We start from the raw sequence: 14,069 nt of genomic DNA, 5'->3' as shown, positions 1-14,069 counted from the left end.
TCTATGGTACGAGTTACCATACTGGCCCCGACTCATGATCAATCACTTGCTCGATCCAATGCACATATTCAAGAATGTGGGTAATCTACTATGGGACCATTTGACCGGCAAGAAAGATACTTTGGGAGCCAGAGTTGACCTTAGAAATGTGGATCGTATGGAGCAATATTGGCCGCAAACAGCGTCTGATGGATCGATAAAACTCCCTAAAGCGCCATGGATTTTCACAGGAGCCCAAGAACGCAAAGTAAAAGAGACCATTCGATCTTTGCGGACCCCCACTGGCGTAATGCACTCGCTCCGAACGTGTTTTACTAAAGAAGGAAAGCTTACCGGTTTGAAGTCACACGATTGGCATAAAATGTGTCAGGTACGTTCATAGTGGACTTTAATATTATTGCATAAAATGTGGACTTTAATATCATTGCTGCACATACTTTACAGTTTATTTTACCGGTTGCCATTGAGGGATGTTTGTCTCTCGACATCCGTAACACAATCTACAAACTTGCAAAGCTGGTGCAATGGATCTCACAAAAGGAGATCAACGTAGACTCCATACCATTCGCCAAACTAAATGCTGCGGAGCTTGTGTGCATGTTTGAGAAACATTTTCCTACTACAATGCTAACCATTCAGGTGCATCTTCTTGTTCACATAGTTGATGAGGTGGAAATAGCTGGCACAGTTCATTCCAGATGGATGTTCTTCTTAGAGCGTTTCATGAAAACGCTTAAGGGATATGTGCGTCAAAAGGCACGTCCGGAGGGTAGCATGGCAGAAGGTTGGTTGGTATCAGAGTCCCTAGTGTACATTGGAGAGTGGCTAGACGGATTTGATAAATCCCGGGACACGCTATGGCGAACCATAGATGATGAGCGCATATCTGGGATTGTCATGTGCAATCTCGGTGTTGAGAAGAAGATGACGGAAGATCTAGAGGCTAAAATCAACCGATTTTGCATGCTTCACAATCCAGTGATGCAAAAGTGGATTTCACAATATGAGGATGCAAAGCAAGAGCGACAAAGGGCACGAATCGAGTGGAGACGGGGAAGACGACCACCGATGCACTATCCAGCGGTTCTGGAGAGCCTACCAACCTTCATGAGCTTAAGATGGTTGCACAACCAATTGAAAAGCGCACAACAATGCGGTGACGAAGTGACTGAAGAAGAGTAGGAGTACTCTCGGGGTTGCGCGACCAAGGTAAGTTTGCAATGTACGACTAGCAAGTGACTTTATTTATAAACGTTTGAACGGCCACTCATAATCTTTGTTCGTTGTAGTATAAGTCATACACAGCAGCATGGTGTAAAGGTCGACATTTTAGGGTGGAACGAATCGACAAAAAGCGTTTTACTCAAGATTGTGGAATCATGGCAAAATTTGAACAGTCTAGTCGACGACGTTCCTCTGATGCAGATCCTGTGGTGGCGGAACTCACTTACTTCGGCACGCTGCAAGAGATTTTGAGGATCGATTACAGAGGATTTTTTGTCGACTTGTTCGACGTGCAATGGTTCAAGATAATCATGGAGGGTCGCAACGCTACTGTGCGTAGAGGAGAGTCTGGTTTTCTTGAGGTGGATTCTACTAAGAAATGGACTGACCTAAGAGACACTTTCGTACTACCCGAGCATTGTGAACAAGTAAGTATGTAAATAGTTAACATCCCCCTTTTACAAGTTATGTGCTTGAAAGATCTCATGTAAGTTATGTGGCTCTGACAGGTAATATTTCATCCTACAAAGTCTACATCAAACTAGTGGTACGTCATAGAGGTAGCCCCTCGTAGTGCAAGGACGTATGAAGGCTACCATGTGCCAATCACAACGACATCAATGGAGGAGATCAGAGAAGATGCTCAATCAGAAGCCGCTGCGGTGGTGCCAGACGAGCATCAAGATGCTACTACTCTATATGGGGTGCATGCAGAGGAGCTACAAAATGAAACAAAGGATATGTGTTTAAACGGAGAGCTCTATATAGATATAGGAAGTTATGCTGAGTTATGCGAGGATGAGAGAGAGATCTCTTAAAGCCACAAATATTGTATTTGAACAATTTTGCTCCGTGTTGTAAAAGCTCTGGCTCTCTAAGTACCTTCCATGGTGTATAACGCTCTTTTCTACTCGCGCTCACATCTTTTGATTGAAAATTCTGAGTTTTCGACTTGCCTCTTCTATCACTCAATTCATTGCGTCATTGTATTTATATGCGTCATTACGTCATTGTATTTAATGGTCTTTGCGTCATTGTCTACTCTATTCATTCAATATTAAGTTCAAATATTCGTGTGTTTAATGCAGGTATGGATGATGAGGAGTTTCTTTCTTCTTTTTCACCGCAGCAGAGACAGTGGTACGTGGAGCGTCATCGCTCTGGCGCATCATCGCGCGTTCCTACTCCATCCGCATCTCCCTCTCTTTCGGAGCATTCGGCGCGCTCCGAAGCTTCGGCGTCGACGAGACGAGCTTCACACTCGTCTAGACACCGGCGCTCTAGTGGTGGCGGTGGCGGTTGTTGTGGGGATTCCGCCATCGATGCCTCCACACCGCCTCGTGTTCGACGAGGCTCTTTACCCTCCCCTTCTTTGCCCGCCCCCACACCAGCCACAGCATCGCCATCTACGCCAAGTTTTGCACGGTTGACTGTTCCTAGAAGCTATACACCTCTACCTACTCCGCCAGGAGCCACCCCACTCGACACTCCTCGCTTCGGGGCCCAGACGCTGGTGGAGACACCTTATGTCCGTACCCCCATCGACACGCCGCTAGAGACCCCTGCCGGGACACCGAGGTTCACGCGTCACCGGCCAGAGGGCTTGCCTTACTCCGTCGACATCAGCGACGGCATCATCATGGATGATGATGGCAAGAAAGTGATCTCGCGCATGCGTGGTCTTTGCTCTCAGCTGTTTAGACACTACATACTAAACAAATGGAGTGAAGTACCAAGTGATTTAAAAAACAGAGTCATCAGCATACTTCATGATGAGTTTCCCGTTCCAACACGGGATCAGCGCTTCAATGAAGACCTGATGAAGATTCGAATGCGCGAATACTGCAAACACAAGCGTTCCAAAGTGCAAAAAGCAATCAAGAATGGGTGGAACAGGCCAGATTGGCTGGCCAAAGAAGATTGGAAGAATGCGAAGAAAGCAGCGCGCGAGAATCCCGACAAGTGGAAGCAACAAAAGGATGCAGCCAGAGCGCGAGTAGAGGCAGGGAGCTCGCACCACTTGGGGAGCGGTGGATGGGCATCATTTGAGGCCGATTTTGTAAGTGTTTTCACATTGCTCTTTATGTTCGATAGTTTAGGGTTTATGAGTTTTTTAGTTCTAACATAATGAAATCTTTGTATGTTTTGACAGTGGTCGATGACAGAACGTGATCCCACACCGTACGAGCGCGAGTACGCAGGCAGGAAGGGCTTAAACGCCCTGATGGACATTCTCAGTTCTCGCGGCGGCATGGTTAGTATTAGGGTTTACTCTTTTTTATTTTTTTTATTGTTTTATAAATGTCGTTATATGTTTATACTTACTGAAAGCTGTCTTATTGTCTTTTTTTGCAGAATCCGACAGATACGCCGCTTGGACGCGATGAGACGTCTGACTAGACGACGTCAGTTTAACCGTAGCTAGATAGCATTAGTTTAGGGTTTCTCATAGCTTATGTATCATGAGACGGATTTTATACGTCTTTTTGAACCATGTATATTATTACATTTGTCACCGCAGTTCCTTTTGCCAATCAATTCTTTATGCCTATGATGTTGTACAATTGTCATTATTACATTTGCCAATCAATTCATTTTGCCTATGATGTGTACAATTGTCAATTTTGCAAACAATGCGTCTTGTGGGTGACTATTTTGGGTCTATTATCTACCCTTGCACTTTTTTTAAAAAGTGAATCAAGTACAATATGGTTGATGGGTGGCAGGGCATTCAATGCCCTGCCACCAAAAAACAATTCTCTCGGGTGTCGCTATAAGCGTCGCTATTTATGGCTCTGTAGCGTCGCTATAGTCTTCTGTGTAAACGTCGCTATTTGGTCGCTATAGGCGTCGCTATATGCGTCGCTATGAGCATCGCTATATAGCGACGCGTATAGCGATGCATATAGCGACTCCTATAGCGATGCATATAGCGACGCTCTCGTAGCGACGCTCGTAACGACGGTTTTAGCGATGCCGGGGGTTATAAAAACCCAATGTATTTCCGTCGCTAACAGCGTCACAAGAGCACACAACCTCTTGTAGTGGACTATGAGGTAGAGAGGATAAAGCCTAGTCATTAGTCCTTTTTCTAGCAGGTAGAGGATCCCTATTTTACACTACGACATCGTTCCAGAATGGATGACTAATCCATTTGGCGCTTGAGAGTCTAAGCTACTGCAAGCATGTATGCGCATTAGTCCTATCAATCTTCCATAGTAGAGTGACAAGGCTCTACTTGGTGTTTCATGGCAGACAACGTTTCCACAAACTTGATCCTAAGCATGCATACTTCTTAATATTCATGCACAATAAAGAAAAAGAGAGTCTTATAAGACAAAAACTTTGTTCATTTTAAATTTTTTTACATTTGCTTACTCTAGGGAAGCATTGTAAGCATTGATAAGATTCAGGTTATCCTTTAATTGTATGCCTTGCATCCATCTAGCATCTTCAAAAGGATAGTTCTCAAACTTAATAAGATACCGTCGGATAATCTTGCCGCCTCTCAATGCCTTGTCTTCATGTCGGAGAATGGACTTAGGCTACAACACCTCTTCTTGGTCCTCGATCTCCAGTGGGTCTTCAATAGTTGGTTCTTGAGGTGGCTCTCCTTTGTAAGGCTTTGATAGGGTCACATGGAAAGCATTGTGTATGAGCCAATGACTGGGCAACTTCAGTTGATAGGCCATCTCATTGATTGGTGTAAGAATCTAGAAGGGACCATAGTACCTTTTTGCTAATTTAGCATAGTACTTTTGGTGTCCCATAGGATTCTTGCCCATCGTGTGCCTTAATCGAGCCTTGGCCCGGAAATTTAAGCAAGACCCAATCATTTTCTTTAAAGGCTTGGGCTCATCTGTGCTTATCAGCAGAAGCCTTTTGCCTTTGCTGTGAGATAGAGATAGCATACTTAATCTTTTGAAAAGATTCTTTTAGGTCTTGGCTATACTCATCTACAACAAAGATCTTCCCATATACCTTAAGTAGCACTATGTGACTTTTAGATCTTCCCTCAATTACCTTGAAAGGTGCTTTTTCCATGGAGTTATGTACAGTGTTATTGTAGGCATACTCCACTAATGGTAAGTACTTCTCCCATTGGGACCTTTGATCTACTTCCGTTACGTAGGCTTTTAGTAGATGAAGAATTGTTAGGTTAGTTATTTCACTTTGGCCATCCGTTTGAGGGTGATAGGCCAAAGAGAAGTTTAGCCTTGTCCCTAAACTCTCAAAGAGACCCTTCCAGAAATTACTTGTCATTCTAGGATCTCTATCCAACACTATGGACACTGGCAAGCCATGGTACTTGAAGATTTGTGATGGTATGAAGAGGGTTGCCATTTGATGGGCTTTGATAGTCGTGACATGTATAAAATGAGCTTGCATTAGGAAGAGAATGGGGTGTAGGAGAGCCTCTTTATTTTCCATGAGCTTATGGAGGTGATTAACATTTTGACAAATAGGTGTATGCCATGTGTGAAAGAATGGTGGATGTGTAAGAGTGGTGAAAGGATGCACTTTTCTCCCCAAAAAGGAGGTGGAAAGTTTTATGATTTTTGGCCTTCCATAATCCCACATATGATCTCCAATTTGAGCGGAGATCAGAGCTCTACAATCTACATGTCGAGCTCTTTTCATAGATATGCTACGTGATATAGTTTTACCTACTAGATTATAAATTCCATTTTGGGGGGAAAGTCTAGCCGTTTTGCCTGTTTGAATTCAAAAGCTGTCTTTTGATTACTTTCTTAATACTAAAGGTTTGACTTCCTTAAACTGCCAAATAAAGAGGCCCTCCTAGACCCCATTCTCTTCCTAATGTTTGTTGAACCTATTTACTATCGTCCATATTCCTGTATTCCCATGGATAGACTTAAGCAATCCAAAGATGAAATCCATGGATATTCTCTTCCATGGTGAATTAGGGATTGGCAAAGGGTGAAGCAATCCAAGTTGCTTCCCTCTATCAAACTTCCTCTTTTGGCATACCACACATTTAGAAACATACTCTTGTATGTTTGCTTTCATGGCAGGCCAATATAAATATGTTTCTATCCCTTTTAGGGTAGACTGAATCCCTCTATGCCTCGCATTAGGAGGAGCATGAGATTCATACATTACTTTCTCACATAGTGAGTTAGTAATGCATAGTCTATTTCCATAGAGAAGATAAACACCTTGTAAGGTAAATGGTTCCTCTTTCTTCCCTAGTGCAGGGCTGAAATCACATCTCTAAAATCGGGATCAATAGCGTACTCATCTATTTAAAAAAATTCATTGTGAGTTGCTATGGAAACCGCATTCACTCTCGGCCGTCTTGACAGTGCATCAGCTACTTGATTATGCTTGCCAGCAATGGGAGCAATATGAAAATGAAATTGTGAAAGGAAATTTTCCCACCTTATTTGTTTGTCGGAGAGCTTGGTTTGCGTCATGAAGTACTTAAGGCTTTGGTGATCCGTCTGCAGAATGAAAGGATTCCCCAATAAGTAGTGCTTCCAGGAGTCTAAGGTATGTAAAACTACGAGTATTTCCTTTTCATATATGCCTAGAGATTGCTCAATAGGGTCGAGACTACAACTTTCATAGGCTATGGCGTGCCCTTCTTGGAGCAAAACAGCTCCAAGGCAATCACCACAAGCATCACATTGGACCTCAAATGGCTTTGAGAGATCCGGTAGTGTAAGCACAGGTTGAGAGATAAGCTTTTCTTTAAGATTTTTGAAAGCATTGTTTTCCTTGGTAGACCATGTATACTATAACGGTTTTCTTTGTTAGGTCATGTAATGGTCCCGCGAGTTTTGAGAACTTTTCTATGAAGCGTCTATAGTATGCACACATACCTATAAAGCTTCTTAGTTCATGTAGATTCCTTGGATTAGGCCATCCTTTTATTACCTCTAACTCTGATGGACCCATTTGGATGCCATCTTGGGAGATAATGTGACCTAAATACCGAATCTCTTGTAAGAAAAACTCACTTTTTTTTTAATTAATATAAAGTTTATTCTCTCGTAAGACTTGAAATATTACCTAGAGGTGTTTCTTGTGTTTGTCTAATGAATTAGAGTAGATGATTGTATCATCACAAAGAACACTCCAGTAAAGGGCCGATGAGGCCTGAATAGCTTCTTCATGAAGCGGTTAAATGTAGCTGGTGCATTGGTCAAGCCAAAAGGCATGACCAAACGTAGTGCAAAATGCGGTCTTTACAATGTCTTGAGCAACTATCCTTATTTGATGGTGGCCACTTCTTAGGTCAATCCTACTAAACTAGGTTGACCCTTGTAGCTTATCAAATAGGTCTTCTACCCGTGGAACGGGAAACCTATTTTTGATAGTGATCCTATTTAGCGCTCTATAGTCGGCACACATAATATATGTGCCTTCTTTTTTTTGCACTAATAACACGGGTGAACTAAATGGAGATGAGCTAGGCCGAACCATGCCCTTCTCAACTAACTCATGCACTTGCCGCATAATCTCCTCTTGTTAAGCTTAAGAAACTCTATAAGGAGGTTTTTTAGGTGATGAAATTCTTGGAAGAAATTCAATTTCATGGTCATCATTGCCTCGTTTAGGAGGTAGTTCACAAGGGATGTCGTCAATAAAAACATCTTGAAATCCCTTGGGAAAATTGGATAACTCTAATTCCTTGTGATTGTTTATATTTTCTTTTGCTAAAGCATTAAGGTCATTTTGAGAATCTTTAACAAAAATCATGTACACAGAAATAGAGCTCTTTATTGACTATTGAAAGCTTGCGTATGTACAATGGGTATGGTGCTACCCAGCTCCTTAGCATTTATGTACATATCTTTTTCCTTGAACCTAAAGTAGATTTGCCTTTTAGGGAATTTAACATTGGCAGCCATGCGATCAAACCATGGTGCCCCTAGGATTACATCCTCGTGCTTGAGAGAAGAGATAAAGAACTCCTCCTTGTCCACATAGCTTGGACATGGAGCCTCATTTCCCAATTAAGGGAGTGACTAAGGCTTCTTGCCCCTTGAAAGCACCATCAATGGGTAGGACATCTCCCATCTCATAGGCTTGGATGCCCAGCTTGGTGGCCAACTCTATGGATATGAAATTGTGATTAGAACCAGGGTCAAAGAGAATAAAAGCATCATGTTCTCTTACCTTTCCCCAAGCATGGCATAGAGGAGATCCTTTGTGGTGAGCATCCTCTTCTTGGATTTCAACCAAGGTATCTCTAGGAGGCTCATTTCGTGCATTCTTGTGGGGACAAGAACAATAAGCATGCCCTTGCTCCCCACACTTGAAATAGTGGTTATCTTTATGATAACGCTCTAGCACTTTAGGAGAGAGTTTATTTTTGCCTTTATAAACTCCCTTCTCTTTAGCTTTGTTGTTGTTGGCATTTCCTTTAGGAGACTTTTGGACAGTGTCCTTCCCTTAGGCTCGTTATTACGGTCCTTGTTCTCCGTGCGCTTAAGATTTCTCTTAGTCCCTTGTTAGAAATTGATTCATGAAGCCACCATGATATGGTGTATGACCGCAAATATGGTGCGTGGCCTTTGGGAGTTGACATACTCGCCATATCTTCAGTTAGACCCGCAGAAAATTGATGTTTTTGCTCTCCAAAATCCATCTTTTTGAAGACAATGGCTTTGAGATGTAAGTCCCAAAACTTGTCTACATATTTGTGAATAGATTTGTAGGGAGAGAGCTTCAAGCTTTGACGTTCGGTTAGTACTTTGTCTTTGGCATCAGTAGCCAAAAACTGCTTCATGATGGAAGCTCTTAAAGCTTTCCATGTTCGTGGAGCCTCACCATTTGCCCGTAGGCTAGACCACCATTGTCTGGTGGACTTTTGAAAATGCATAGCTACATGGTGTAGCTTAGAGGACTCTGTGAAGCCCTCATCTCCAAACACCGCATCGAATTGTTGGATGAAGGCCAAGACTTTGTCCGTAGCACCAAAGATGCCATCATAGGTAAGGAAAGAGATGTTCTTTCCTCCCTCTTTGAGCTTTTTGAGCTTGGACGACCTCTTCCATGTGGCATAGGATTTTGTATGGCCTCTTCTTTTTGGTGGTTCAAAAGCTGCACCATCACTTTCTTCAGAATAGGAAGAATTTGAGGAGGATGGAGAAGAGGGTGACCTCTTTCTTGCCTTTTTCTTCCCTTCATCACTTTCTTAGGAGTAAGAGGATGAAGAAGATGGAGAAGAGGGTGACCTCTTTCTCTCTTTTTTCTTCTCTTATTTTCTATCGTCCCTCTTTGAATTATGGTGTGGAGAAGTGTGCAATGGTCTTCTCCGTTTAGGGGGTGTTGGAGAGCATTTTGCCCACCGTCTTCGTGGAGCCATCTCCACTGAGGTGGCAGGAGACTCACTTCTTTCTCGTTCCTTCGTTGGGGGCTCTACCATTGAAACTTGAGTTCTCCTTTTAAGTACTCTCTCTCTTCTTGGTGGGGAGTTTGGAGAATCCCATGAGCATCTACCGTTGCACTTCACTTTGGAGGGATGGATTGCCCATGGATTGTTGAGGCCTAGTAACAAGGTAATTAATAAGAATAGGGGCATCATTAGTAGCCTGTTAGCAAAATCAAAGCTATCAACATTAATTTCACTCTCTTTACTATTGTCAGCCATTCTAACAACTTTTACGTGTAAAATTTTTAAGCGTAATTTGGTACTTCAAGCCCTAGTTGCTACTCCTCTGAATCCCTTTAGAGAAGCACTCAAGATCCTGTACCCGTGGCTCAAATATCATTAATTGCAAGGAATAGAAGGGAGGGTCTTTCACTCCACCAAAACAATACCGGCTCCTGTCAAGCTTCTAATAGCTCTATAGTGGTTAAGCCGTAGGCAAGCCCCGTAGGACTCCACTATTAAGACCATAGCTCTCAACGGTGATGCCCCGTTATCCCGGGGGGTTCACCTTACATAGTATGTAACCTATCACGTGAGTTCAACAGAAGGGTATTTAAATGCCATAAAACTTACAGAAATAAATTTACATAAGGATATGTTTTTTACAAATATCAAAAAAACTTACAGAATTTAAAAAAAAAGGGCTCATTATATTTCCTAGAAAATTCACAGAATAGGGATTTTAGAAAAAGAGCCTGAATGCACGTGATATAGTGGTCTTAAATATAGTGAACCCCCCGGGCCCGTTATCTGCACGAAGAAGATAACATTCACTGCAAGGCTGAAATTTTTTAATTGTACTTACTCAATTGCAATTAATAATAGCAACCCTTTATAGTTACCTTGAGGGACTCTCTTCTTGAGCAAGAAAAGAGAAACCTTGTAATCTAATACCAACGTAATATGTAACAAACTAGTAACTTGTTGTATAGCGGAAAATAACATAGACATAGTGATCATTTCATTAAGAATAGGTTCCTAATGAGCATAGCAAAAGTGCTTGGATGGAGAGAGAAACAAAAACATAACACCTAGTTAGATAGGCATGAACAATAGCTCAAAAAGAGAGAGAAATTAAGCTATTGACAATAGTTGAGGATCGGATTTACATGGAGCCGGTCCCCCCTCCAAAAGGCTTTGTATTATACGTTCCCCCATCAAGGGAGACAATTTACAATACAATACTTTGTGTTCCTTCAATAACTTGCTGATGCAATGAATATGGAAGCTTCAAGCACCAAGCTTACACTTAAAAACACAACATCAATTCCCTCACGGTCTCAAACCCAAGACCTAACACACCTTCGTGAAGATGGTGATAGCTAGCGCGGTATGAGAGTACATCGAGAGGAAGAAGGAATATTCTTCCAAGAAAGAAGTATGTTTCCTCCATAATCACTCTTAATAGCTAAGCATATCTTAGTAATTAGCATGGTAGAGGAGATGAGCATGCATTGAGCCTGGATCTTGGTTGGATTTGCATCACAAAGCCAAGTGTTGTTGGTGTAGGCCTCCCTTCTCACAAGCTCGGAGTAGATGATGAGCTTTCCATTAAAGCTTGAGAAGGAGATAGTCTTCTTTACTTCACACATGGGATTGTGTGAGTGTGTGTGTGATAAGGCCTTGCAAAAATCAGCCCCCCTCTCTCTCTCTTGGTCGATGCCTCTTGCTAATTGCACTTGCTCGCATCCTATTGGCCCCTGCAAAGCTTAGCCAATGATAATTAAGAAGCATAACTGATAGACTTGTGACATGTGTCCCCATTTTCCCTTTTGTGATAGCTTTAGGTATTTAATTAAATAATGAAATTAATCTCTCATTGGACCTCTTAGTCTTCTGGCCAACGAGAATTGCGCAAGCCATTGGGGTGATGAATGCTCATTGGACCCCTTGGGAGACTTTCCAATAGTCTTCTAGAGAGATTAATTTCTATTGGTTATTTTATCAAGTGTTTTTAAATGAATTAAACTACATTTACTCTAGCCTAATTCTCATTGGTCCACCTCTATGGCTGTTGGACGGGAAGCGATTCACACACCCATGAAGTGCATGTGAACACTACCTAGATAAACATAATGTCAATCGAGGACACATATGACACGATAGGCACACGGAGGAAATCTCTTAAGCTTGTCAGGCTAAGACCATCCTACACATACAACACTCAGGAAGGCCAACTAAACCACAATCAAGAACCTCACTACTCTCAACTACACCACCTAGCCACATACACACATACGAAAGGTAACTCACCAAATCATGCCAGATTCATACAAAACTTAAGGAACACCATCCCCTCACTAGGATACACCTGTCCCTAAGCTTCTACACTCAAAACCCTCACTCTAAACCCGTCTGCGGAAAACGCATATGATGACAGAGCTAAATTTTCAAAGTGCCCAAAACTGAAATTTATGAGTACCTATGTGTAGGTTATGTCTCCACGATTCTATAGACTACTAGCACGCAGAAAACAGACATCGTTTGATACACTTACGGCCACAAATAGCTCGTAGATGCGTCGGCATGTGCCCTTCGTCTTGCATGGAATGCTTGGCGTTGTCGCGTAGCTCTCCTCGAGCCTACAACAATGGTGCAGTCGGATCTCGAATGTGTTGAGCGAGCCGGGCATAGCGAGAGGATAAAGCTCACGCTCACTCTCTTTCTCTCTCACACACAGTAGATGGCAGCCCTCAGTTTTGATTATGATAAAAAGTCTTTTTACAAAATGACCTAGGTACCTTATATACTAAGGCTATCTTAGGTTTAACCAAAAATTGGGTTGAAAGGGTCAAATGGCTTTGTATTTACAATCTGGAAGTGCCATTGCACCCCGGCTTCTGAAACTAGAATAACTACTCATTACAAATGACGTTTATAGCCATAATCCGCAGCATTTCATAACTCGCAAAAGATAAGACTTTGGTACGAAACTTGATTTATGTTGTGTTGTTGACCCAGCGGTCAACATTCCCCCCTTCCGCGTTCATGTCATCCCCGACATGACCTGATTGTCGATGGCGATGTGGTCTTTGCTGTCGTTTTGTTGTTGGAAAGAAAGTATAGGCTATAGCCTTTGCAGTAGCTTGTCTTGTTCGTCCAATCCGATGTGCGTAGTCTTCACATGATTCAAAAAAATCATAATTGATGACAAACTTTATGTCGTTCACATCCACGCTCCGAGCTGCAGCATCTGTTTCTGTCATTATAGGTCTACTGCCAGATCTAAATTCAAAAAGAACCCAATGTCGTTTAACTTGACTCTTATCATCATGGATAGAGAAAGCTCTAGCCATCACTTGCTCCAACAAATCTGTCAATTCGGAGTATTTGTGATTCTCAGAAACAACTTCTACAATCTGTAGAATTGAGTGATTGGCTTTCTGATCTTGTGAGCCAATGACAACTTTGTAAGGATTTTGTAGAAATTGTATGGCTAAACCCTTAACTTCTTTAGGCCAAGTTGCACTCCAATGCAAAGTCTGTCTGTCAGGCCGAATCCAGGACTTAATTATTCTAATTTGAGGTTCAAAACCCTGCCGAGCATTCGATGCGCATTATCAAGGACAAGATTTTGCGATCCTCTAATTACCCTTATGTCTACTCTTTTTCATTGAGGACTTCTTTGTTCTTGAGTTATGTTGTGTTGTTGACCCAGCGGTCAACACTTTGCTGTTGTTTTGGCTTCATCTGTTGCACTACTTGTATCTTTGTTGAACCATAACAAGAACTATGATCCATTAGAGCGGACATCTATCATCATAACCATTCATCTTTGGAGATCCTCTGATTACTTTTATGTCTGCTCTTCTTCATTGGGGACTTCTTTGTTTCTGTGCAATCATGTTGTTAGTGTTGTCTGCAGCTTTGTCATTGTAGGCCATTCTTCGACTCGCCATTGAGGAGAAGTATGCTATGATCTGAAATTGGTGCTCCAATTCATTTGTCAATTGATTTGAGTAGCATTTCCTTATTGTTGATGTATAAGGAATATGTACAAGAGGATGGTGATAGGTGTCTTTAGATTAGGGTCTAAAACCTGGATGACCAAAGGGAAAAAACCCGATGGGAAAAAAAATGCCTTTGGTATACGCTCTTATTGGAGTTGAGCAGTTGAACGTGAAGTACATGTTCACGAAAGCTGAGTGCTTGGGTGGAACATGGAAAGAGTTCCTGATGCAAGTGCCAATTATGGGACACTCTATATGCATATGAGAAATTTGTCAACAAAAGCATGCAATGTGAAAGAAGGAGATGATGGGTGTTTCGAGGAATAAATGTAGCACATGTGACATCAAAAGATGTCTCAATAGCTTCCACCTTTCCAAGAAGGGTTTTCGATGTAGAAGTTTCTCCACTCTTATCTCACTGTGCTCAGTACGTGAGTGTCTTTTGGACCTTCTCCTTCACTTCACCAGATTTAAGTACTTAGACTTCGACT

The 14,069-nt window shown here is 42.1% G+C and overlaps 1 protein-coding gene across 1 annotated transcript; it reads left to right on the top strand.

Moving 5' to 3' along the window:
• Positions 1-2,132: 2,132 nt before the first annotated feature.
• Positions 2,133-3,762, top strand: LOC147418107 (uncharacterized). Its single transcript, XM_086507427.1, has 3 exons — positions 2,133-3,283; positions 3,377-3,478; positions 3,580-3,762. Exons 1-3 carry the CDS (start codon positions 2,219-2,221, stop codon positions 3,622-3,624), a joined length of 1,212 nt encoding a protein of 403 aa, XP_086363553.1. The 5' UTR covers positions 2,133-2,218; the 3' UTR covers positions 3,625-3,762.
• The last annotated feature ends 10,307 nt before the right edge of the window (positions 3,763-14,069 follow it).

The sequence above is a fragment of the Adiantum capillus-veneris genome, chromosome 30 (genome assembly GCF_014529385.1).
Source record: "Adiantum capillus-veneris isolate H3 chromosome 30, ASM1452938v2, whole genome shotgun sequence".
Lineage (NCBI taxonomy): Eukaryota > Viridiplantae > Streptophyta > Polypodiopsida > Polypodiales > Pteridaceae > Adiantum > Adiantum capillus-veneris.
This window is presented reverse-complemented; position numbering and strand designations above follow the sequence as displayed.

Excerpts from the sequence above, each read along its gene's own strand:
- LOC147418107 (XM_086507427.1), top strand. The coding sequence starts at position 2,219 with ATGCGTCATTACGTCATTGTATTTAATGGTCTTTGCGTCATTGTCTAC. Across the intron at positions 3,284-3,376 it reads CATCATTTGAGGCCGATTTT|TGGTCGATGACAGAACGTGA; the intron begins GTAAGTGTTTTC and ends ATGTTTTGACAG. Across the intron at positions 3,479-3,579 it reads TCAGTTCTCGCGGCGGCATG|AATCCGACAGATACGCCGCT; the intron begins GTTAGTATTAGG and ends CTTTTTTTGCAG.